The sequence below is a fragment of the Lissotriton vulgaris genome, chromosome 12 (assembly GCF_964263255.1).
Source record: "Lissotriton vulgaris chromosome 12, aLisVul1.2, whole genome shotgun sequence".
In the NCBI taxonomy this organism is placed as follows: Eukaryota; Metazoa; Chordata; class Amphibia; order Caudata; family Salamandridae; genus Lissotriton; species Lissotriton vulgaris.
This window is the reverse complement of record NC_141700.1, coordinates 605,502,675-605,527,570: the sequence shown is the minus strand read 5'-3', so window position 1 is coordinate 605,527,570 and position 24,896 is coordinate 605,502,675. Positions and strand designations below refer to the sequence as shown.

Below are 24,896 nucleotides of genomic sequence, written 5' to 3'. Positions count from 1 at the left end.
CAGTTAAAATGAACCTGCTGCCGACGCTCCATCTCCCACCTTGCTGCCAAAGCCTGGAACACCCTCCACCTCTCACTTCACCCTCGCAGACCCAATTCAGGAAGGGACTCAAGAACTGGCTCTTCGACTAAGATCTGCAGCACAGTGCCTGGATACCCTCACAGGTGACAAGCTGGACTATATAAATACCGCTTGATTGATTGATAGGACGCAAGGTGATGGAAGAGTGTCAATTTTCAGCACTTTCAAAATAAGCCATTTTCACAAGCCACGCAATCTGTCACAGCCAAAGCTTGCAAAACTTGTTAAGTCCAGGTCTTCCACTGGAATAGAGCAATGATTACAAAAGCACGGCTGTCCAAACCGAGGATCCCACTGAAAATAAGCCAAGATCAAGTGCACAATTATGGCCAACCCTAACTGATTTGTGGGATCTTTCCTTTTAATTTGCGCCATCACAATCACCTAATACAACTTTGTGGTTGTATTTGGTTATAGATATGTACCTTTTGATCAGATGTATGCGTATTGTTCCGACAAGAGTTAGAGTGTCTGAATAAAGCTTATACAGTCAAACTTTAATCTGACAGAATGATAATCAAGCAAATGGATACAAAGGTATTAGAAAGATGATCATGGATAAATCTGGCAGCGATGCAGCAGCACATCAAGATGAATATAAATTAGTAAAATTAGTAAATGGAAGGGACTATAGTCTCACTTGTTCATCACAAATGGGAGAGTAAAGGTGTCAAATGGGCAGACAAGATGAAAAAGACTGGGGGAAGCAAGTCTAGGCTACGAGTCAGATCCCCTCCTACTTTGTCCCACATGAAACCATGCCTGGTCCGAGTTGATTTCCTGCCATGACTGTATTGGAATAGAATAATGGCTGCACCTTCTCACTCACTTCTCATTACATTGTTGTGCCTCAGATGAGACATTAGCCCCACCCATTCGCGTTCACTTACCATGACAACAGAGTCTGCTTCATAGGGCACATTGTAGTTTTTTGCTATTTCAATCAGGTACCTCTCCACCAGGATTTTTGGAGGTGCTTCCACACTCAACTTAAGCATTAACTGAAGAAGAAAAAAAAAACAAGACGGAGAAGGTCAAATGTCTCAGACAAGCGTTCTTAAGAAGGCGTAATCCAGGTATAAAGAACATGTTTTCAGTAACTTGTATAGTTGCATTTAGGCCATGATCATCTGCTGAAGAACGTTTACATAAACCAAATACTTACAGACAATAAAGAAACATAAGAGTGCACTTCAGAAAGAGCAGACCATATGCAGCAAAGAGGTATTCCAGAAGCAGAGAATTATGAATGAAGAGTGGTGGGAAAATAGCCATGAAATGAAACCGAGCACTCTGCAGGGTCTTGGTGCACGTTTTTGTTACATCAGTGTGCAATGGCAGGTAACAAGAACAATGTATGTCTCAGAGCCATATTTAGAGTCTGATACAGTAAAGGAAGTCAGGATGGCGGAGAACTTTATATCCACCACCCTCCTTTTACACCGCCTGCCAAATTTAGAGTTTGACGCCAAACCTGCGGCAAACTCTGTGGGTTTATATGAACTGCCATCTCAGAGGTTGATACAATGCCATTTAAAAATTTGGTGTATGCTTACACCAAACCTTTGAAAGTATTGACTTTCCCTAAAACAAACTTTCAAAGCAAGTTTTATGTTTACTATCCATCACTGCCAGGAATAGCCAAGTGGTTACGCCTAGTTAAAAACAAAACCTCACAATTGGGTGGATTGTCGGATGATTTACCTTCAATGGCACATACCCCCTCAGGCTGCTGGAGGAAACTTTACGTTAAATGAGTACATTTTTGTCCGTTGGCGTAAACCTTGTGGTTCACCTCACTCAAAATCAGGCAGGTGGACCAAGAGCTTGGCGGACAGAGTACTCCATGGTACTCTGCCGCCGCTGCGATGAAGTACTCTGTTCACCAAACTCAAAATTGACAATTAATTATTCTAAGATGTGATGACCAATAGGCATGCCTGTAAAAAAAACAATGGCAATACCAACCATTTTTTCAGTATTTATGACCTAAAGCACCAATGAACCAACAATGATCTGCTAGTCATTACCACAAATGAACAAGCATTGGGAGCTTGCAAAATAAAGTGAAGGAAGGAAAGGGCCAAAACGCATGCACTGCATGGTAAGCTTGGTAGAGACCATAAACCGAATGTGCATCTATAGAGCGCACACGCACAAACAGTTTGAAAATCAGTTGCTGGAAAAGCCATTAATAATTCTGCTTCGTACAATCTCAATTATTTCAATCTAATTTGACATAAAAACCAATTTCACAAGTTATTTAAGATTCACTGAAGTGTTTATACCTTTTTATACCACGATCAGGTCCAAACTTCCTCAGACATCACAGATCACCAACAAATGAGTTTCATAAGACCCAAAGAGGGCTGGATGATATTTCAACCTCTGATATGACCATGCTATCCTATATAACCTCAGTGGACACAGAAAACTACTGCAGCATTTTACTTATCCAAGCTTCAAAAACCCACAAAAAATTTTGGCAAACTTACTTAGAAAATATACCAAACTTTCAAAAGAGAAACACTTGTGTGGAAAAATTGATACAGCCATCAACTGCAAAAAAAGCATATTATTCTCCTACTACCCCAAGAACCATAACACTCTGGGGAGGTATAGAACTTTGTCAAAAGCAACACCAAATACACAAGATATTGCACATGCTTAGAAAATAGCCACTCAAATTACAACACTCACCATCTTAGTGAAGACTCCTTGCAACCAGAAAAATACCCATCCCTACCAACAGAAACCCTGTAGTCTTTCTTTCACAACAACATGACCAATAACGTTAAGCAGCAGTACAGAATCCCATTGGTGCCCTCGGGATCCATGCCACCGAGATATAAAATTGTGTGCATTGAGGATCATACCAATCGTAACTAAATCCTCAATGAACACCACATTTAAAGAATCAGTTGCCTAACAGTCATGATTCCCTACAAAAATCAAAATGGCAGTATCTGAACCAGGCAGACAACAGGCCCAACAGAAGTGTGTATCAGAAAGACCTTACAGATTGCTCAATGTTAACGCAGAACTTGTTAAACAAACAGAAATTGCCAGCTCTCTTCAAGGAACAAATAGAACTTAACTCCCCAAACACAGTCAAATTGGAGCTAGGGAAGGTGTATAAAGGACTATCAACTATTCTGTTCCCGGTTTTAAAAGAAATCTTTAAATCTCTCTTTGTTGATCGGCAAAACATTGCCAAATCCTGGAAAGTACAGAGATCGGAGCATTAATCGATCGTTTTTTTGCTCACCTCGCTACCTAGTTTTGACCCAACCATATGGAAATCAGTCTTCACCCTGCTCCCCATGGGAACAGTCTACCCTGAACTGCCAGGCCAACTCCTCCCTGGACCACAAACAAGCATTCCAGGGCCCGTTTCAGGGCATCACCCATCATCATCCAGGAAAGCCTGAATCCAGTGCCATGGTGAGCAAGTGACCCACGTCCAGGCATCCCTGTCCCACTTAGAGTGACAAATGCAAAAAGAACAATTGATGGACGGAATGCGGATTGATTTCAAACACTCGCCCCTGGTACAGAGATATGACCATAAAACCATTGTTTTTTGGCTCCCCACGCCACACCAATTTGGACCAACTATATATTAATCAGTCTTGCCCTGCTTCCCATAGGAAAAGATCAACAGCCCAATGGCTAGGCCAGTCCTTCTTGGACTGGAAACAAGCCTCATAGGACCGGTTTCAGGCTATCACCCCTCATCAGCCAGGATAGCCTAAATCCAGTGGCACGTCGAGCATGCCATTGGATTGAAGCTAGCCTGGCTGTTGAGGAGCGATACCTCTAAAGCAGTCCCAGGATGCTTGTTTCCAGTCCAGGGAGGACCTGGCCTGGCAGTTCTGGCAGGACTGTTCCTGTGGGAGCAAAGTGACGTCTGATTTGCATAATACTGGGTCCAAACTGGAATGGCACGGTGAACAAAAATAAAACGACAAATTTAAGCATAGATCTCTGTATGAGGACAAATGTTTGACAATTTTCAGCATTCCGTCCATCACTTTTTTCTGTTGCTATAATTTTATAGATGTATCACACTACTAAATAGTGATAAGATTTTCTTTGGAATCCTTGCTAGGAGTGTCGTATGGTTTATGGGCCTCTTTCTGAGTGCATGTTAAGTTAGCATGGCTTGTTCGAAGTTTAAACATCATTTTTCCTTTTGCTGCTTCTGCACACAACACTGCTTGGCTGTTTTTGCTGAGTTAGCGTTCACGAAGGTCTATACATGAGAAAAGGTTTGTTTTTCGACATCTCTAGGCATACATCGTTTCTCCAGCCTGTACAGTGAGTGCTAAGCCGCCAAGGTTATCATAACGTGCAAACCTGTTAATCGGCGTGTCCGTGTAACACATTCTAAACACAACAATTTGGCAGCTGCAAGCCAAGTAGGATTCTGGCGCCTTTATCATAGCACACTTGCCAGAATTGCACACACTTGGAAGATTCCAGGCATGCAGAGAGACTAACCGGTCCTGATGTAATTTACACTTACTGAGCAGACAGGTAAATGAGGTCTCCCTAAGTAAGCTCAAGAGACCTTCTATAGTTTTATAATACATAGTTTCTAGATAGGGAGGGTGCTTTAAATAGGCGTTTTTCATCACCCTTTTGCACTATCATTGTAACATGATTCCTCCTTTTATATTTTATGGAATTGTAACCATGCTGTCCGTATTATTATTATCCATATGCAAGCTGATGTTGATTAAAATACTGCGCTTGAGATCTCGTCGTTAAAATAATCAATTTAACCTTACCGTGTCTCTATTTTACTCCCGTTATGGACTGGTATGAGCGTATAACAAAAGAGTGTTCTCACTTCCCACCATTGAGATGGTCCTAAGTCGCATGTTCTAGGTTGTCTAATCATTGGATTCTTTGCTATAGGACGAAGAGCTAATATGACACGGATTGCTAGTCTGGTAGGGGATTTTGGGTACCAAGGTGAGTTTTGGCACACCCTAATTCACTGATGTTCTAAGTCTCTGTGCACAGTTCTGTGTTTGCGCAGAATCCCTGTTACAGGAGATCTGATATTATAACTGAACACTTGATTCACAAAGATCAACAGGGCTTCATCCTGGGGAGACAAATCTAAAAAGAGACTCAATTATTAATTTGAGCTATCGACTTGGTAGAACAAACTCAGACCCCACTAGAGATAAGCTCTGTTAATGCTGTTAAAGCCTTCAAAAGGGACAACTGGCTGTACTTATTGGCAATAATAAATTTGTTCAGTATTAACCCTTTTCATGCGCGGCAAATTTTTGCACTTTGTGGGCAATTTACATAGTGGGCGGGCTTCGGACGGCCCCCGGCCGTCGGGAGCACATGCCCACGGTGACTTTGCCAGAACTATTCAGATTCTATACACTTATACGCACAAGGGTTGAGGCAAAGAGACCTGCACCGATTATCTGTGACTTTGAAGTGTAGCGATGGTGCTCAGGAAACCAAGGAACACAACCCAGTCTGTTCCTTTAAGGGCAAAGCCCAAAATGCTAAACACGAGATATGGAATCAGCACCCATCAAAAAGTATCTTCCATAGTCTTTAGTGTCTTTCAGTCAATCAGTAAAATACATTCCAAATGAACAGGTCCGAACTTGAATGTAGTTAGCTTTCAATTCTTTATTGTGTAGATAAAAAGATTCCAATATTACAGCAGATTTTTTCTTTTTTTAGCCTTTTTTTTTAGGCTAAAAAAAAAAGAGGCTAAAAAAAGAAAAAATCTGCTGTAATATTGGAATCTTTTTATCTACTTTTGAATACCACAATAAAGAATTGAAAGCTAACTACATTCAAGTTTGGACCTGTTCATTTGGAATGAATTTTACTGATTGACTGAAAGACACTAAAGACTATGGAAGATACTTTTTGATGGGTGCTGATTCCATATCTCGTGTTTAGCTATTCAGATTCTATAGAAGGCTACCATAGCAAGTCTTAATAAAGGGAAACTCTGGCAATCAGTTTCAGCATAGGAAGATGAAAAGATTATTAAACAGAATCAACCACATAACTAGGGCTTTTGGAAAAGTTTCAGGGTATAAGTTTAAGGAAGAAAATCTGAAATTATGAAATAGAATATGAACTGTAATGACCATCGATCAAATCAGGACATATCTAGGCATAAAGATAAATCAGAAAGCTTCAGACATCGCAACAATGAACCTTGATAGGAGGAGACTGGTAAATGCCTTAAACAATGGGATAATATTCCACTAACAATATATGAAAACGTGAATCTTCTCAAAATGTTGATTGTTGAAAATCAACTTACACTTTTATCTAAATTCTGCTAAGTTTAGATATGAAAGCTCTAGGAAAACAACTACATTAAAATCAATAGTTTTATTTGGAGATCAAAATAGAAATAGTGTCGTGGAAATAGCTAAGGAAGGAACAGATTACTGGCAGATTCGGTCTCCCAACTTTCAGCCCAAGAGTCTTAGCGCCCTTTAATCACATTCCCAGGTGACTCAAAGATGCGCCTATTTTTTCAAGAAATGTCAGCTGGAATATGTGGAGCAAATTTACTCTATCCATTCGGTATGGCAATTTTTTTTTCCAAGTTCAGGTGAAAGGTCTGAAATAATGCAGCAAGACTTTGGTATGGGGTAAGGAACATATGAGAGACTCCATACAATGACATCTACCACCAATCTGGGCTCTCTGGGAACTGGTCTTGAGAAACTATCAAAGGCTTCCCCGAGAAAGGAGTAACATAGTTAGGTGGCGGCAATTGAAAGAGGAAGGGAAATTACTTCTATGGAAAAAAACTGTAAAAAAAAACTAAGATCTCCAACTCTGATGGGATACTTATAATTAGCATCTAGGTGTTCTAAACAAAGATGGACTCAAAAAACATATTGGAAATGGAAAGGTACACTCCGGAATCAGTCCCCAAGAAGAAAGAAGGTTGCACTTTGTGATACAAGATTATTGGAAGAAGAGGATAAAAAGACCTGGGCCCATAATATCTGGCATGCAGTCCTCCCTTCGACGACCGAAAACTTTTGACAAGTATCTTGATACACACTGTATCTTGATACACAGAATATATAGGTCTCCAAAAAAGATTGCCAGGATCTCAGACTACAACGAAGGTAGATGCGAGAAGTGCAATCAGACATAAGACTATGATATTTAGAGGTTGTTCCGGCCGTAGCAAACTCTTGGAATTAAACAGGTAAGAACATTCACGAAGTATACCAGAAAGTAATCAAGGGAAGCTTGCCCATTAACATCATTGGTTTTACAGATGAACTTGAATTTGTACATCTTAGAAGGTTTGACCAGAGAATACGGTTTTATTTTGTACTTCTGGTCAGAGTCAAGATATGCACGAAATAGATTTTTCCTACACCTCCAACATCAAAATGAATTGCTTGCCAAAGTCCTGTACTTTTCAAACTTGGATAAAAATTCATGCTGGGTCCATATTTTGAGCACAGCTTAACATTTTCTGAAATCTGTCCCATGATTACACCAAATAAGAACTTGTAGGTTAGGCCATCCTGTGGTCTAAAATGAGTCTGCAGCCCTGCAGCACTATACGAGATATATCTGAACAAGTTTAAGAATTACATTTCTTGTATAGATCAAAACACTGGGACATATTAGAAGGTTCTTGACCTTATGCATGGAACAACTACATAACTTGCTTCTGAGGGAGTAGAAAGCCTTATCAACTTAACAACTGAAGCCATTATTCTAAAAGTCTATTTAAACATCTGTCTCATTTTGGCTAGGTTGCTGTTTTCGTTGCACAGGATTTAGAGCTGGTTATCTTCAGATTTGAGCGTTACAAAAAAAATTGAAATGTGTTATAGCATCAAGACTGACAATGAACAATCAAATACTCAAGGCGGCAAATGGTAAAATAAACTTGTGTGGCGAACAAAGTCACAATACTGAAGAAGAGAAGAGAAAAAAACTGCACACCTGTCAACTGGATGTCAGCACAGGGGGGTTCATTAATTGTAATCCCATTTTTCTGTCATGGATATGTTGATTACATTCAGAAACATTAGGGCTATCTCTGGTCTACTGGAAGATCCTGCAGCACCTCTTTCAATATGAAGAATCTCTTTAAAATATATATATATACTTTAACATTGCCCAGGATTGTATTTTTATTAAGCAGTTACAATTAGAATACTTAGGCTAAACAATCAACTGGGCTGAACTAGCCACTTCAACTCATCCTTTTTAATTACAAAAATAAAGTATGATTGGAAACAGACTCAACTTTGAGTCTTACTGGTTATTGAACTTCACCATAAGTTATCTTTTTAGAATTTATGAAAATTAGAGTAGATCTGAATTATTGCACATTGACAGAATACAGGTTCATGAAGAACATTCACATTTTTTAAAATGATCTCATAAGGAGCACTATTTTCACTTTTCAAACAGTCAAAACGAATTACAATTGTAAACACTGTAGATCACAAGAATGGTGCATTTCAACACTCCTCTAAAAATGTAAAGCAAATTGTGAAATATTGTATACAGGCACCTTCCTCCACATAGGAAAATTCTGACAGTATTCCAACATCGGGGATCATAATTTTTATTGAATGCGAGCAGAGTTCTCTGGAGTAGTTGATTTTTTATGTTTTCAGACTTTACTAGAAAACACAGAAATTCACCAGTTGTACATAACTGACATAGGTATGACTTGCGCCGCTATGATGCACTGCTTATGACCTCCCATGTTACATCACTGATGGCATCTGAAATCTACGGCAATGCAAGTTACATTCATGTCAGTTATGTATAACTGGTGAGATTCAGTGCTTTTTTGGTGTGAACACTGCAGTTCTTGCATTATTAGTTGACCTACGTATAACCCCACTTTAACCTTTGTTTTTAAAGTACATTTCTAAGATTTATGTTAATATTAAATTGAAATCTTCTTATTTACGTATAACTTTAGCCATACATATGCCATTTGATTTCCTTTTGGCTGTACATAAGCAGGGTGAATTTTTTTTTATGCCTTGCCTTTTTACCACCAATAACCTGTGATGTCAGGTGCATTTGCTTAGCAATAAATGCTAATCCTTTTCTTCGGATCTGGGCACTGTCATTTGCTACTGGGAAGTATAGAGGGTACTATCATACTGGTGTCCCGTGGCCAATTATAGTATTCATACTAACTAGATAACCATATTATGCCCTTTTGTCATATGGCTCATCAAGTCACCAGAGTGGGTAAGAGTTGAGCAGTCTAAGTTTACTTTAGGAAGTTGTAGGGTATAGCATTAAGGAGCAAATAACACAATGAATTCAGTACCCAAAGAGTACTATCCTGTCAAAAAAGAATGTGACTTTATTATTAAGCATGTAATTTTAGAATGTGCACAAAAAAACAGAACCTTTTTGAGATCAAGACACGACCCACAATGTATATAAACACATTTTACATGCTAGGATTTCCAATAATGCGCAGGCAAATGGCTGATGTTGCCGAGTAAGTGACAGACCAAGTGGGACATTAAAACCAAGATGCTCACGCAATTAGGGATTATTCAGGGAGATGGTCAACGTGGAACTCAGTGAGTAGGTAGTATGGAAATGCTTCAAGGTACACTGATAATAAAACTGTTTCGTGTACGGCCAATAAGTGGCGATGAATACTTGAGGGGAATAGGGCCTGTACAGAATAGGTGAAGGAGGTGATTTCTGATGTTGACAAGGTTTCATTTAGCAGGAATATTAGTAGGTCACAGCGAATGTAGACAGCCCTTTGAGGCGCTAATGAAAGGCAAACTGTTAAGGTTATTTGATCCCAATCTATTGCATTTTACTCTTCAATGACCCGAGGCTTTCAACGGAAAGTAAACTACTATCGGAACAAACTGGATTTAGAAAGGCTCTCAGCATCAGCTAGTAAAGTGCTACAGAATTTGGTAACGGTGAGGGAAGTCAGAGGTTATTAAATGCATATCAGCCAGGAGAGCGCCAGTAAATGACGTTTCAGTGTTAACATTTTTTTTAAATGCTGTGCTTTCTGGCTCATGCTGGTCTTTTTATTTGACTAAGTCCTTATTTTCACCAATGATGAAAGCCACTATTTTTGTCAATGTTCCTCTTTACAGCCCACATCCTGCCTAAATATTCATATCAAGCTATTTTCCAATGTTTTAACTTCATGGGTAGATAAATACCTCTCTGTATTAATCCACAAGTACCAGAAGGGTTTTGTAGGGAAAGAGCTTAAGCATTGTAGAAAGGAGTACTTACTGCTCCTACTGATAATGTTAGGAGGATAATCAATTTCATACACTTGTCGGAGAGAGAAGAGGAACAAAGGTGTCACTCCTTGAAGTCTACACAGCAAGGCGTGCTGCTTTCATGTGAAATTTCCACTCTTAAAAAAGCTACAATAAACATCCAGGGCAACTGCCTGCATTGTGGTCAAAAAGAACCTCTTAGGCAAGTTAATCCTGGGGAAGAGAAACGGGTGCATACTGCTTCCTCTTTTGTTTGCTCCCAATTAGAAGGCCTACATTGCCCTGGCAGATACCATGAACAAGATCATTTACTAACTTCAGAGAGTCACCTCTACAATTCTTGCAATCCATTTGTTCATTTCGGTCTAAAATACTCCGGAATTCTAACACTAGCATCACATGGTAAAGTACGTACTGCACTCTGGGCTATTTCTTAGACTGGGCCTAATGGAGTTCCATACATTTTGGACAATCTGTTGTGGTTAAAGTGCCAATGATAGAGAATATAACAGCTCACTGTCATTGCATTGATGAAGGCCAAACAATTATATTTTTAATTATTGTTTCCATGTCCAGTAACAACAGAAGAACATAACTTGCAGTAGAGCATAGTATCAATGTCTTCATTACATTTAAGTCAGTGCACATCACATTTTTTTTTTTTAACATCGTTTTTATTGCATCACCAATATAATTGTACAGACATTAGACTCAGAAAGCAATTCGACATAGAGCAAGAAATGACAGTGTACACCGTTCCCCGTACTGGGAGGCCCGCCCCCTCCTTAAGGGCAATTCGGCCGCCGTTCACTCATAGTCCTTGCGATATCGTACATTGTCTGACGCTAGTATTGCAAAAGAAAAGATGGGTTGCTTTTGTGGTTTTCGCCCCTCCCCCACCCCAAAATTTCGGTCCCCAACAGCCCACCAATTCCAACAACCTCCCCCCCGTGGTCGCGCTGTGCTAAATCACTGTTGAAAGAACGTCTGTTGTGGCGTAGGAAGTTCATACATTCACTAAGGTGTGGCCCCTGGTAAGGTAACGGGGTTAGCAATACCCAGCTCCTCCACTTCCTCTTGCTCCTCGTCGGCGGCCTCACGTAGCGCCTGTACCATCAATTCCCATGCAGTCGCCCTCTCCATAGCCTTCTCATCATTCGTTCTCCATGCCACCTGGTACCTCAAGGTGCTTTCACACGCCGCCCACCGCAAGCATTCACTATACCATCTTTTATATGTGGGCCCGTCCTCGATTTCCAATTTCTCGTTATCTCCCGCTTACCCAGAAGTAGCCCTAGGTCTATGAATTTGCTGGTAGTCTTATTTCTAGGTGTATGCGGAAACCAATGGAGGACCCCCACTGCTTTCGTGTACTGAATGTCCCTGTCTGTTGCACTGTTGAGGGCCCTCCCAATCCCCTGCCAATACTCCTCCAAGGAAGGGCAATCCCATAGCATGTGACCCAAGTCTGCACCAACTGTATTGCACCTGGGGCAAGCAGCTTGTTCCACCCCAAAGTATTGTCGTATTTTCCCCGGCGTGAGGTATGCCCTATGAATGACGTAAAAATGGATTAACTGAAATCTGGCGTTTCTCGAACTTTTCCGTGCTCGCCGCAGCAGCTGGCCCCAGGTCGTATCAGGGATCTCCAGTTGGAGGTCCAACTCCCACTTGGCCTTCAGAGCCGCTAGAGGCTGTAGAGCTTCCCGCAACATTCTGGAGTATAAGCAGGTGACGGCCTTAAAGGTCCCGGCTGCCATCATCGTGTATTGACACGCCATAGAGACGCCCGGTTCCTGCAAGCCTTCCCCCCAATGAGCCTGCATGGCGCCCGTGACCGCCGCGTGCAACAAGTAGTCGCCCCGCGGTAGGTCGAACCGCTCCTGCAGCTCCTGGAACGGCAGCAGCACCCCATCCTCGTATAAGTCGCCCAGCATTTGGATCCCCGCCTCTTCCCATCCCAGCAAGCGCGACCAGTCCCCTCCGTGAGGGAGGGCCGTAACCATCCCCAACGGGATTTCAGGAGCGTACATAAGGCGGACCCCCGCTCGTTTACGCGCTCGATTCCAGCAGAGTCGGAACGTCTGTTCCTCCACCGTCAGGCCCCTAACTAAGAGCTTCTGGTGCAATGTGATGTACGCCAGCACGTGACGCTGGGTACCTTCTTCTCTTGCTTCCTCAGGGCCTCTATACACTTTCGCGACCTCCTGAGTAAAGACCTGCAACTGCGCTGCCAGATAATACCCCTCAAAATCAGGCACCGCTAAGCCTCCCTCATCCTTGGGGCGCATTAGGGTGTCCAGCGCTATACGCCTCCTCCCCGTGCCCCATAAGAACGCTATGACCAGAGACCTCAGCCGCCGAAAAACAGAGCTCGGGATCCACACCGGGAGCGTCCTGAAATAATACAACAGCCTGGGCAGAGCCAACATCTTAAGCAAGGAGATCCGGCCAGCCAGGGATAGCGGTAGTGTAGACCAGAAATCCATACTCCCTCTCAAAGCATTGATACAACGGGTGATGTTGCCCTCCAGCATATCCGCCGGGGTGTGGTAGACATAGACTCCCAGATAATGTAAACAGTGCGGTTCCCACCGGAGTTCCTGCGCCGTGAGTGGGCACGGTTCTCCTAATCTCAGGGGGAACAGGCAGGATTTAGGCCAGTTGACCCTCAGGCCCGACATCCGCCCAAACCGCTCCAGTAGCCGTCTCGCCCCTAAAAGCTCTGAGCCTGCGTTAGCTAAGAACATCAGTAGATCATCCGCGTATGATGAGATGAGATGCGGCCTGTCCCTATATAACAAGCCGGCGTAGTGACGGCTCGATCTGGCCTCCACAGCAAAGGGTTCCATCGCCAGGGCAAACAACAGAGGGGAGAGGGAGCACCCCTGTCTAGTGCCTCGCCGGACGGGGTACTGCCTCGAGATCAGAGTGCCAACCCGGACTCTGGCTACCGCGTCGGTGTACAGGACCCTGGTCCAGTTTATGTATCCATCTCCCAGCCCGAAACGCCGCATCACCTCATATAAGTATCCCCATTCAAGACTGTCGAAGGCCTTCTCTATGTCAATAGAGAGAACAAATGGAGAGATGGCGTCCGGCCAGTCGGCCCCCATCAATCTCGTAAGCCTACGGATATTGTGAGTGGTGTTACGTGTCGGGATAAAGCCGCACTGGTCCTTATGAAAAAGGCCAGTCATGTGTACTAGCAACCTGTTTGCAAGGATTTTACTTAGGATCTTATAGTCCGTCGTTAGCATGGACAACGGACGATAGGAGGATAAAGCCGCTCCCTCCCTGCCCGGTTTTAAGAGCGGGATCATGAGGGCTTCACACATGGAGCCCGGGAGCCGACCTCTCGATTGTGCCTCGTTGTAGACTGCTTGCAGCTGGGGGGCAAGGTACTTCAGATATTTACCATAGAACTCGATCGGGAGGCCGTCGAGACCCGGGGTCTTATTTCTGGCCATCTGCTTCACTGCACACCCTATCTCCCCGATCGTAATGGGCCGCCCTAGCTCCTCTGCCTCCGAGTCTTCTACCCTCGGCAGTTGTAACCCGTCCAAAAAGTCGCCTAGCTCGTCCATCCCCCCTGTCTCTCCACTCTCGTAAAGGCCTTCATAGTACGCCCGAAACTTGTTCAGTATCCCGATTTGGGTATGGCAAGGCTCCTCCCCAGTCTCCTGGATCATCATGATCGGCATACCCCACCTGACTGGGTTGGCAAGCCGCGCCAGCATGGACCCCGCCTTATCGCCTTCCGCATGCGCCTTCGTCATGTATGCTTTATGATCAAAGCTGCGCAGCCGTTCCAGTTCCACTGCCAGCCCCTCCCTGGCACTGCTAAGCCCCTCCTGTAACTCAGGGTGGTTCGGGCGACCCCTCTCCAAGTCTCTCAACCGCGTTTCCGCCTTATCCAGATCATCCATCAAAGTCTTGCGAGCCTCAGCCGTGTGCCAATACAGTGCCCTCGTACCACCGCCTTAAACGCATCCCACTCCACCGCCCTCGTGGAGGCGGAGCCACAGTTCTCCTCAAAATAACGCTCTATACAGCCTCCAAGGGCCTCCCTAAATAACAAGTCATCCAGGGTGTCGGGTTGCAGGCGCCATGTTGGTACGCAGTTAACGTCCACCATCCAGTTCAGGGACAACAACAAAGGATTGTGGTCCGACATCGTCCGAGCCAAATATTCTGCCCCCCCCACTGCGGAGAGCACATGCGATGAACACAAAAACGCGTCCAGCCTCACATGTAGATCATGCAACTGCGAGTGAAATGAGTAATCCCTAGTAGTGGGGTGCAATGCCCTCCATGCATCTGTAAGAGCCCAACTCTCTTGCCACTCCAGCCTGCGCTTGGCCACCCTATGTGCTGGGGACGCGCGCAGCGGGGGATGGGACCTATCCAAAGCCACATCCGCCACCGAGTTAAAATCCCCCCCTAGGAGCACCGGCCCCGCCAAGTAACTCGCCAGTTTACCCGAAAGTGCGGACAAAAATGCGGGCAAATCCACATTGGGAGCGTACACACTACAGAGGGACACTACCCTGCCTCTCAGCCGCCCCTCCACCGCGACATATCTACCCTCAGGGTCCACCAGTGTTTTAGTGACCTGGAAGGGAACCCCCGCACGTATCCAAATTAGCGTCCCTCTTGCAAAAGCTGAGAACGTCGTGTTGAACAGCTGCCCCCTCCATCGCCTCTGCAGCGCAATCCCCTCTTGCCTATTAAGATGCGTTTCTTGCAAGAATGCTATGTGCACCCCCCTACGCTTGAGGTATGCCTGAACTTTGTGCCTACGTATCATGGATTGCATACCCCGTACATTCCAGGACACACACTTCAAAGCCCCAATACTAGCCATTCCCCTTCGCCCATCCAGACCGAACAATAGAGATCATTGACCATGCACGCTCCACGACCACAGGTTGTTCCCCCCACCCTCTCCCAACAGAAAAACATGCCCCCCATCCAACAACAACAACCAGAGCAACCCCAACTGCTCTCAATTCCCACCCCCCAGGACAGGCCCCCCGCAAATGGAAGTACCCCCATCCAAACTAGCACACCCAACCACCCCTCAAGGAAAGGCAATAATATTCGCAGTCTCCACTGCGATGACCATAAGGGCCAGTAGGGCGCGGATCGATGCGAAAGGTTCGTGAAAGCAAATCAGTCCCGCACACTCCACCCCACAATCCCCACATCATAGCGCCCCGAAACCTCAAGTAATAGTGTCCCGCTTCCACGGGCACAACGCCCCGGCGTCTAACCAGCAAGTCCGCTCCTCCAGACCAGTGTATCACGCCTCAAGGATCTCCTCCGAAGTCTGCGGCGTCACAATAGGGCCTCTGGCTCCACCAAATTCTGAGAGTCCCGTCTCCGACCCCGTGCCTGGGTTCTCCGATTCCGTACCTTTCCCGGACTGGCTCCTGGTATTGTTGGATAAGTTCACCACAGCCTGCAGGGCCGCCTGCCTCTCCGTCTCCGTCTGCGACACCGAAGGCCTGCCGGTCCTCCGGCGGTTCTTCCTGATCCGTTGAGATTTCCTGATTGGCTGTGCTACCTTAGCCTCCTCCTCCCTGGCCTTGGCGCCATCTGTCCCCGCTTTGTAGGTGTCCCACCAGGCCCAGGCGTCCGCCGAGGTTGTAAAGAAGAGTGTCCGTTCATCCACCACCACTCTCAGCTTCGCCGGGAAGAGCAGGGAATACTTAATGCCCTCATCACGGAGCTCCCGCTTGAGGGACAGGAAATTGGCCCTGAGCTTCTGAGTCTCAAACGTGTAATCTGGGAACATAGTGACCCTGTTGTTATTCACCTGAAAAGGTCCCGCTTCCCTCGCTCTCTGCAACAACCAGTCTCTGTCCCTGTAGTGGAGCAACTTGAACACCACCGGGCGAGGCGGAAGGCCCGGGGCTGGCGGACGCGCTGGAACCCTATGTGCCCGCTCGAGGGAAAAGAAGGGGGACAATCCCTTCGGCGCCACCTCAGTTCGTAGCCAGTTGTCGAGATAGCCCACCATATCATCTCCTTCGATTTTTTCAGGCAGGCCTACGAGGCGCACGTTGTTGCGTCTATTTCGGTTTTCCGCGTCCTCAGCCCTCCGTTCCAGCACCTTCAACCGATCCATCACATCAGCCATCTGTGCCCTCACCGCTGCGTGACTCGGGGCCAATTCTTGAACCGTGATTTCCACGGACTTCACCCTATCCTTAAGCTTATCATGATCAGCTTTCAGGAGGCCCAAGCCCGTCGCCACTTGAGCTATGTCCTGCTGCAAGGCGTCCTTTGTGGTGGCGATGGCCTCCAAGATACGGTCTTGCATACGTTGAAGAGCCGACTGGTCCCGATCCGCTCCCTCTGTAGCCTCAGAATCGGTCGCTCCATCTCCCTTCCCTTTCGGCTTCCCCATCTGGGCTGGAAAGGGTGGTGGCCTCCAAAGTCGTCTCTGCACCCGCTCCCCACTTTACAGGGCCTCGCCCTCAGGAAAATCCCCGTGCTGCAGTAGTAGGAAGGCCCACTGCGTTCCACGCCCTGAACACCACTCCGAACTCTGAGGCCAAAGCTGCCTCTTGGGGATAGGGTCTCCGATGGGCCGTTGAGCCGTCCGGCGCCAGTCGTGCTCAGAGAGCCGGGGCCATCGTCACTGGGTTGTCGCCATGTTGTCGCCTCCACTACCAAGGGCTCGGCTCCCATCCACTTCCGGTAGTGCGTGAAAGGTCCACTCTAGACCCCCGAAGGAGGCTAGAAATGTTCGCCTACCCCCCTCAGCGGGAAAGAGCAGCAGCCCATTAAGGGATCCGGACTCGTGACTCGTGTCTCCGTCGTCCCCGTGCTTCAGGCCACAGCCGCCATCTTAGCTCAATGACTTCACGCCTGACACAAACTTTCAGATTCAAATCCCGGGCTGGGAACGGCCTCGGGTCGACCGCCGCCGGCGTCGGACTCTCCGTGACACCTTCAAATACCGGATTATATCAGTTTCGTAGGGGTCCGATCAGATATTCAGGATGATTTTCAGGATCGGGCGCGGAGCTCCAGGCTCACGCTGCCTACCTCCTCGGCATCCAAGCCACGCCCCCCCGTCAGTGCACATCACATCTGGCTATTTGGACTTACATCTTGTTGGGTGGGAGAGGCATACAGCTTCAATGTTTGTCATTGATCATCAATTCCCAACCTAAAACAGTGAACACACAATTTCCCAACTCCATTCCGGGCCAGTAACGCAACCAAACTATGATTGATTAATTAAAATAAATTGGTTCCTTAACTTACTGAACAGTCCTATAGGGTCACTGTACCAGATCCTTGAAATGACAGAGATCACTCTCCTAGATTAACTTTATTTATAATCTTGGTCTTGGTATAAGCCAGTGGAATGAATAGAGAACAGTTGCCTAACAAATCTCCAAGCAGGTCTCAGATCTGGTAGGTTAGCATAGGTCTAAGCGATTGAAAAGCAAGGATGGCTCACAGAGGGTGAATGGCGGGTCAAGGTTTGGGACGCTTGGAGTATGGGTATGTTGACTTTGTTTATTAATGATGCAAGACTTGTGAGCATTCATCTCCAAATGTACTAAAGAAAATACCTCTACTAGCACAAACAAACCTTAATAAGCAGTGCGAGAAGTGGGGACACTGTACGTATGGGAGCTGTCTTTGAGCAGGGAATAAAGTCATAATCTAAGGAGACCTCATTTCATGCTGCAAATTAAATTATTTGTATTATGTTGAATGAACACCTCGCTCCTCTTGTGAGTTATCTTGGTTAACTTCAGTTATGTTGAGTTAGGTCACAGCTTTGTTTTTATACCTTGGCTATGTATGAGTTACATCTGCCTTCAATCGGGAAAATTAGATGCCTTCTGGTGTAACCTCCTCAAATTATGGTTCCCCCTTGTTTGATCCTCTTACTGGCTAGAAAGCATTGACCTTTTCCCAGGAAGCCATGGGTGATTTACTCGGCCCAGATGTTTATTAGAACTAGTTACATGCAACTGTTTTCTTACTCTTTCATTAACAGTCCCGATCTGGTTTGTCCTGCACAGCTTCCCATATTCCTTGCTATACTTTGCACACAGCTGATCTGCCACCTGCAATAAATAAATAAAAACTTAGCAAAGCTTTACATTTTTTTTAAAAGGTACCCCTTCCCTCCCCCCCCCCCCCCAACATCCCGAGTCAACAATTTATCCAGATATATCCTAAGCATGCAGTCACTTCAAGATCTAGTGCGTACAAATCACTTGAGGTATGGGCTCGCTGTAAAACCACACACAGTCACACACAAACACATCTCATTCCGTAAGACACCCAGCAACCACTGTCTAAACCTAAAGATAAACGTTTGTATAGTAAGTAATTTAACAACCAAATCCAGCTTATTACATTTCAACATGATTTGCAGAAATGATTAACAGAGGATAAGCAGGTTCATTCTCATAGATTAAATGGAGAGATACCAGTCAATATTTTTAAAACATAAATAAGAGAGTCACCGGCGAAGAGTGGTCTTGGAATTCAAAATTGCTTTCAACACGGTAAGTTATAGGGTTTTACTCAACAGATCTCCTTAATGCTGTGTTGGTTTAAGCCCTGATCTGTTGACTGGGTAGGAGTGTTCTGCTTAATTCAGATACTCTGTCCATCACCACCCCCTTTTCTGAATCGTTTTGTCCACCATAAGCGTGGAAGGGTATGCTCAGATGTGAGTCCCTTGCTCACTGCACCATCAGGATTCAAGCAAGCCGGGCCGAAGACGGCTGTAATGCCAGAAACCGGTCCCCGGAAGCTTGTTTCCTTTCCAGTAAAAGAATTGGCTTGGTACTTTGGTCTGCCCTGTTCCCATGATGCACTGGGCCAGGGACAGACTAATTTGCATGTAGCCAGGTTCTGAGCTGGGATGGTGCAGTGAGCTAAAAAACGGTGATGGATCAAGCCCTGATCTGTTGACTGGGTAGGAGTGTTCTGCTTAATTCAGATACTCTGTCCATCACCACCCCCTTTTCTGAATCGTGTTGGTTTATGAACATCTTATTACTTTAAGACTGGTAGGGGCTTAAGTGAACAGACTTCCATTTGTTGCTGAAAACAAAGTATGACATTGTTTTCTTAGCCATACTTATTAAAATATATTTCCTACATTTACCATAGCTTGATAGGATTCCTGCTGATATTTTTCAATCAGAAACCTCCGTATGGATCCCCTACATGAATATCATCTCTAATACAATTGCGGCGGGGGAGGCTATTCCTGCATCATGGAAGGGTGCAGGGATCTGCTGATTTTTAAGAAAGGGAATCCTAGTATTCCTTCGAATTACTGCCCAATTAGTCTTATAGAGAATTTATAAAAGGTTTTTTGTAAACAGGTGTTGGGGCATCTTTTAGATCTGTGTGAGGAGAAACAAATCATTTGAACCTGCAGGCAGGCTTCAGATCCAAAACCAGAGCTATTGACCAGGTTTTTAGATTTCTTCTTGTTAGGTGGAAGAGAATGCATTGGGGCATTTCATCTTCGTAACCGCATTTGATGTGGTCCCCTGTGGGAGGATCTCTGACGGATGGAGATTCCATCAAACGTACTGCATGTATCTAGTCATCTGCACAAGGGAAATTTTGCCAGGGGCCGGTGTGGCACAAACGGAGAACTGACTGAGGCTATTCCAGTAGAAAAGGTGTGTGCCAAGGCAGCGTTTAGGCACCCATGCTTTTTCTTCTATAGATTAACAACTTTGTCAGATACCTGTTGAATTGTGTCAACAATTCTCCCACCCCGGGAGAAACAATAAATACTGGTGCTTTTCTTCGCTGATTTTGTTGGCCAAAACTAGGAGGGGATTACAAAACCAGACTGATCGTTTTAACCACTTCTGTTTAGAGCATGACTTTGAAATAAACATCACCGAAAAAAAATTGGTGGCCTATTTAAGGACAGGTAGGGTGAGGAGTGCCTTCCGCTTAGGAAAGGAACCACTGGAAAGGGTGGGAGAGTTTCACTACCTAGGAATCTGGCTGGAAGAATCTGGCTTTTGGGAAAAGTAGATTTTGAAACGCTCCCTGCCATGGAAATCTACAATTCTACAGCTTTATTCGGAACGGAGCTAAGGGCCATTGCAACTTGGAAACAATGAGAGTTGCTGAGAATCATTTTCTTGGAGCCCTTACAGGCTAAGGTAGGAGTACCCCATGACTGCCACTACGGTTGAATCTTGGCACTCCTGAAATAGCAAAATTGGCTGCATTGAGACCACTACTATACTGGGTACGAATTTGGAGGTCAGGTGAATTGTATCATTACAGAGAGAGGATTGTAAGAACTCAATCGTTTAAAAAAAATGGTGGGGTTTTGCTGAAAAAGCCCGGAGTAGCCTGGATTAATTTTTGGGAAGTTCCTGCTACATCCAATCGTGTTTTGTACAAATTATTTATAAAGTTTAATAAAGCGCGAACATGACCCACGGGGGTATCAGAGCGCTTTACAGTACACTGTTATCACACTTTATACATACAATCCGAAATCGCATACAATAGAAAAGAGGTAGACATTGGTGTTTGGATATAATCGGTGGCAAATAGTCATCAGAGAGTTAAAGTTTTAAGATGTTAATTTGTGAAAAAAGGTTTCCATGAGAAAACTGCTGCTAGTATGGAGCAACAAACACATATGGGTAGCTGAAATAAATCTTTCCTACTACATAAACCTGTCAGCAAACTCAAGGAATTTTTTGATTTTGTCTAGCCATAGCACGTATATTGTTTTTAGTTCAGATACGGGACCCTCCCTGTTGCAGCTTTCACTTCATCTTGAATCTGAATCCCGACATAATTTCTTTTGCCATTATCTTGTAGAAACTATGGCACATTTGTTGTTCTTTTGTCCTTTGTATGCCAAAGCTATAAGCAAGTGGATAGTCCACCTATGCCGTACCTTGAGATTGATGGCAAGAGGACAAACAGTCAAGATTTGTTAAAGTGACACCCAACCAGTATTTGTAGTAGCTGTGTCACTTTCTGCATGCAGTTTGGCAAAAATAATTACATAATATGATGAAATAACATTTTATGGGTCTTATTTTTGATCCACTTTGTGCAATTGAACCTTATTTAAAGGTGGTAACCAACTCTAACCACCGCTTTCTCCTAGTTAGATTCAGGATGAATCAGTTACATTTTCTCCTCGCAGATCCCCCGGGATGGAGAAGGGTGGAAGATCTGGGAGTTTGTTCTTGTTATAACTTCTCCACCCAGGATACATTGCACTTTGTTTTATTCTGCAAGCATTTTTATATAGTCAGAGACATTTTATTCACCCAATTCTAAAAGATAAAGGATTTTTACAAGCTAAACCAGCGCTTATATATTTACAGATGTTGCCCAATGTATGGGAAAATTTTAATATAGCGAGTTTAATCACCTGAGCAGTTAGGATAAGGAGGAAAAATGTGAGAGTAATCTCAATGATCTAGTTTACATTAATACATTTTTTATTAATTAGGTTTTAACGTTGCATTTTAAAGTGTTTGTTTATCTTGTGTATGTAACATGTGCAATATCTTTGTTGTTAACAAATGTCACATTCATTTTAATATTTTTGTATAGAATGCTTTTAATTAACCGAATAAAGTACTTTGACTATTTGTAGTAGCTGTGTCACTTTCTGCATGCAGTTTGGCAAATTAGGCAAAAGCTATTACATAATAAGATGAAATAACATTTTATGGGTCTTATTTTTGATGCACTTTATACTTATAAGGGCTTTATAAGGGCTTTTTTTAATTAAATGTTTCTATTTCTGCTAGTAATGTGTGAATTAGGTGTTAATAGTAATTGGGATTTTTAATCTGTAATGTTTTTAGGATATTGATGATGAAATTGTATTTTGATCTATCAAAAAAAAAAATCAAAATTCCTACATTTATCAGATCAAAGTCACAGATACCTTGTAGACAGCACCCATGAGGATGATCAAACATGCAAGAACATTCAACAGACATATCATAAATTGATATGTTTAGTTGAACTCGTAAAGAGCTCCATTTAGTATCCTGCAATACTTCAGAACAGTCACAATCCCTTACTCGATACAAGTAGGATTCCAACTATTGTAATGATATACAACGCTATATCCTGCAAATGATCCGCCTTTTATCCTCCTTCCATGACACGGCCTCTACAAAACTCTAGGAGTCCTCAATAAGAGATGGTAAGGATCTCATTACAAGTTAATTACAGCAGAACGGCTGCATTACACAGGAGGTATCAACATTAATCTGTGTCCTCTATCACAGGTACTGAATAATCTATGTTGTGTTGAACAGTCTAGTAAAGCAGTAGTTCATAAATACAAGTCTATTCAGTAGTTTAGAGATTATTATTTTCTTAAATCAATGATCTTAGCCATTGTAAGAGTTCATAATGATGGTGTTGTGTTAGTCTTTCATCTTATGGTATACATCTTTGCCTTATTGCGAAAAAAGGGATACAACAATTACCACAAAACATGTTACTTTTCCTTGCTTAGCTATTAAATGAATATTTGTATAACGTGTCACATAAAAAACATGATATATGATCAAAGATTAACTGGTCGGACATATCGAGCATTCAACTCAGGGAACATTTACATTCAGAAGTTCTAAAAGTATTTGGCGGTCTACTCCAGTTCACACACCACTAGAAAACTACAGATGCCTACCTATTAACATTTTATCTTGATGAAAAAGCACTGGTGTGGACAGATGACATTTATAGACTGCTTTTGGTGCAACTGCTAAACCTAGTAGAAGTAAAGACTGCTATTTACTCATCAGCAAACAGCAGAGCTCCAGGCTCAGATGGCCTGACTGCCAATTCTATAATTGGCTTTAAGAACTTCAGGCCCCACATCTCTTGGAGCTATAAGCAAAATCTTTGGAAACAGGCAGACTTTACCCCTGCATCTAGAGAAACTAATCATTACATTGTTAAAAGTCCAATAAGGGTGCCAGAATACATTCTTCCCATTGCCTTCCCTACTGCCTGAATCTTGATATTAGCCAAGATCAGATCCACCAGACTTCCTCAATGATGGATAAACTTGCCCTGCCAAAGCAGGAGGAATGTTTCCCCTGCAGATTAATACTGTATAATCTTGTTCATGATTTGGATTAATGCGCCAAATCAGACCTTCTATTAGTGAAGTCTCTAGACAGCAAGAAGGCCTTTGGTTCCTTGGAATTGGCCTTAAGGTTTACAATCCTAAGTAGGATGTGGATGAGGTGGGGGACGACTTACTATCCTTGACCAAACTCCCATGTGTGGTGCCTGTGGGGATGATATAGGTTAGCTGCCGTATGTCGGAGAAACTCACCATCCGTAAAGAAATGAGTCAGGGAAGTCCCTACTTAAACTGATGCTCATGTAAAGCACTCTGATACCCACTTTCGGGTCAAGTTCGCGCTATATAAAACTTCAACAACAACAACAACAAAAAAATCACAATACCAATGGAGCCACTGGAGCCCTGGCTGAGGGCCAATCTTTCTAATAGGGGATTGCTGTTTCCAAGAAGGAAACAAGTCTAGTTATATACAGACAATGTTTTTTTTTTTGGGGGGAAAACCTTTATTTTACTTCAAACGGTTACAAGTATGGGCCTACAACCACCAGGGCCGGCCGCTAATCAGTTTCATCACAGCAAGTCAGTTATGACACGACTCGGCAGCCCGTGAATCGGAGGTACCATAGATTCGGTTAAAACTTGTTATTGAGTGTACCAACTAAATTACAGGATTCAAAAGGCTCCATTTTATAATGCAAAAAATGAAAGGATCAGGTGCCATACAATAACACAGAGTCGCATAAAGGGCGGGCAAAATAGTAAAACATCCACAGTTAGAACGATCGCAGTTAGAACAGTGGCGCTAAAGCATATGATTCAGGATAAACAAGCATACAGTCACAGTTCGCACCAGTTAAGCGCCCGCCCATTGATACTGATAATACTGTAGAAAGTATAGGCACAGATAAAAAAGGATCGATAATAGACACAAGAGTGGACCCACTATGTTGACCCGAAAAATGAAGAAACGTAAGAAAAGGTAAAAGAAAGGAAACAAAAGAGAAAAAAATAGGGCCATAGAAACAAATAAAGGCAAAACAAAAAATCCCCTCCCCCCAACCCCCCACCCTGCAGATGACTACGGCCTACCCCCCCCTAGCAGCGTGCCTGTCGCCCCAAATAACTGAAACCCGAAATATAGAGAGAACGAAGAGATATAAAAGAGTGACTAAACCCCGACACTAAGTAGAAATGGAGGAGGGCATTGTCATACACATTCCCGGTCTCCCCCCCCCGCCTTAACAAAGAATCCCCCACAAAGCTGACGCAATCGAGCAAAACACAATAGAAGATTACACCGGAGGAAACTATAAACCCCGCCCGGTCTCCGTTAACCTAATAAAGCAAATCCCGTTACCGATTAAACCACAATAGTAAACCCAAAACAACAGACTCAGCCTTGACCCCGTCGATCAAACTTGTTGACT

The 24,896-nt window shown here is 43.9% G+C and overlaps 1 protein-coding gene across 2 annotated transcripts in view; it reads right to left on the bottom strand.

Moving 5' to 3' along the window:
• The window catches only part of IST1 (IST1 factor associated with ESCRT-III), a 112,626-nt gene that overhangs the window by 65,569 nt on the left and 22,161 nt on the right, over positions 1-24,896 (bottom strand). For both annotated transcript variants that reach the window (XM_086945531.1, XM_086945532.1), the window contains exons 5-6: positions 18,377-18,460; positions 972-1,082 (exon numbers count right to left, since the gene is read on the bottom strand). In XM_086945531.1, the coding sequence (XP_086801657.1) occupies positions 972-1,082; positions 18,377-18,460 (195 nt within the window). The remainder of the gene's footprint in view (positions 1-971; positions 1,083-18,376; positions 18,461-24,896) is intronic.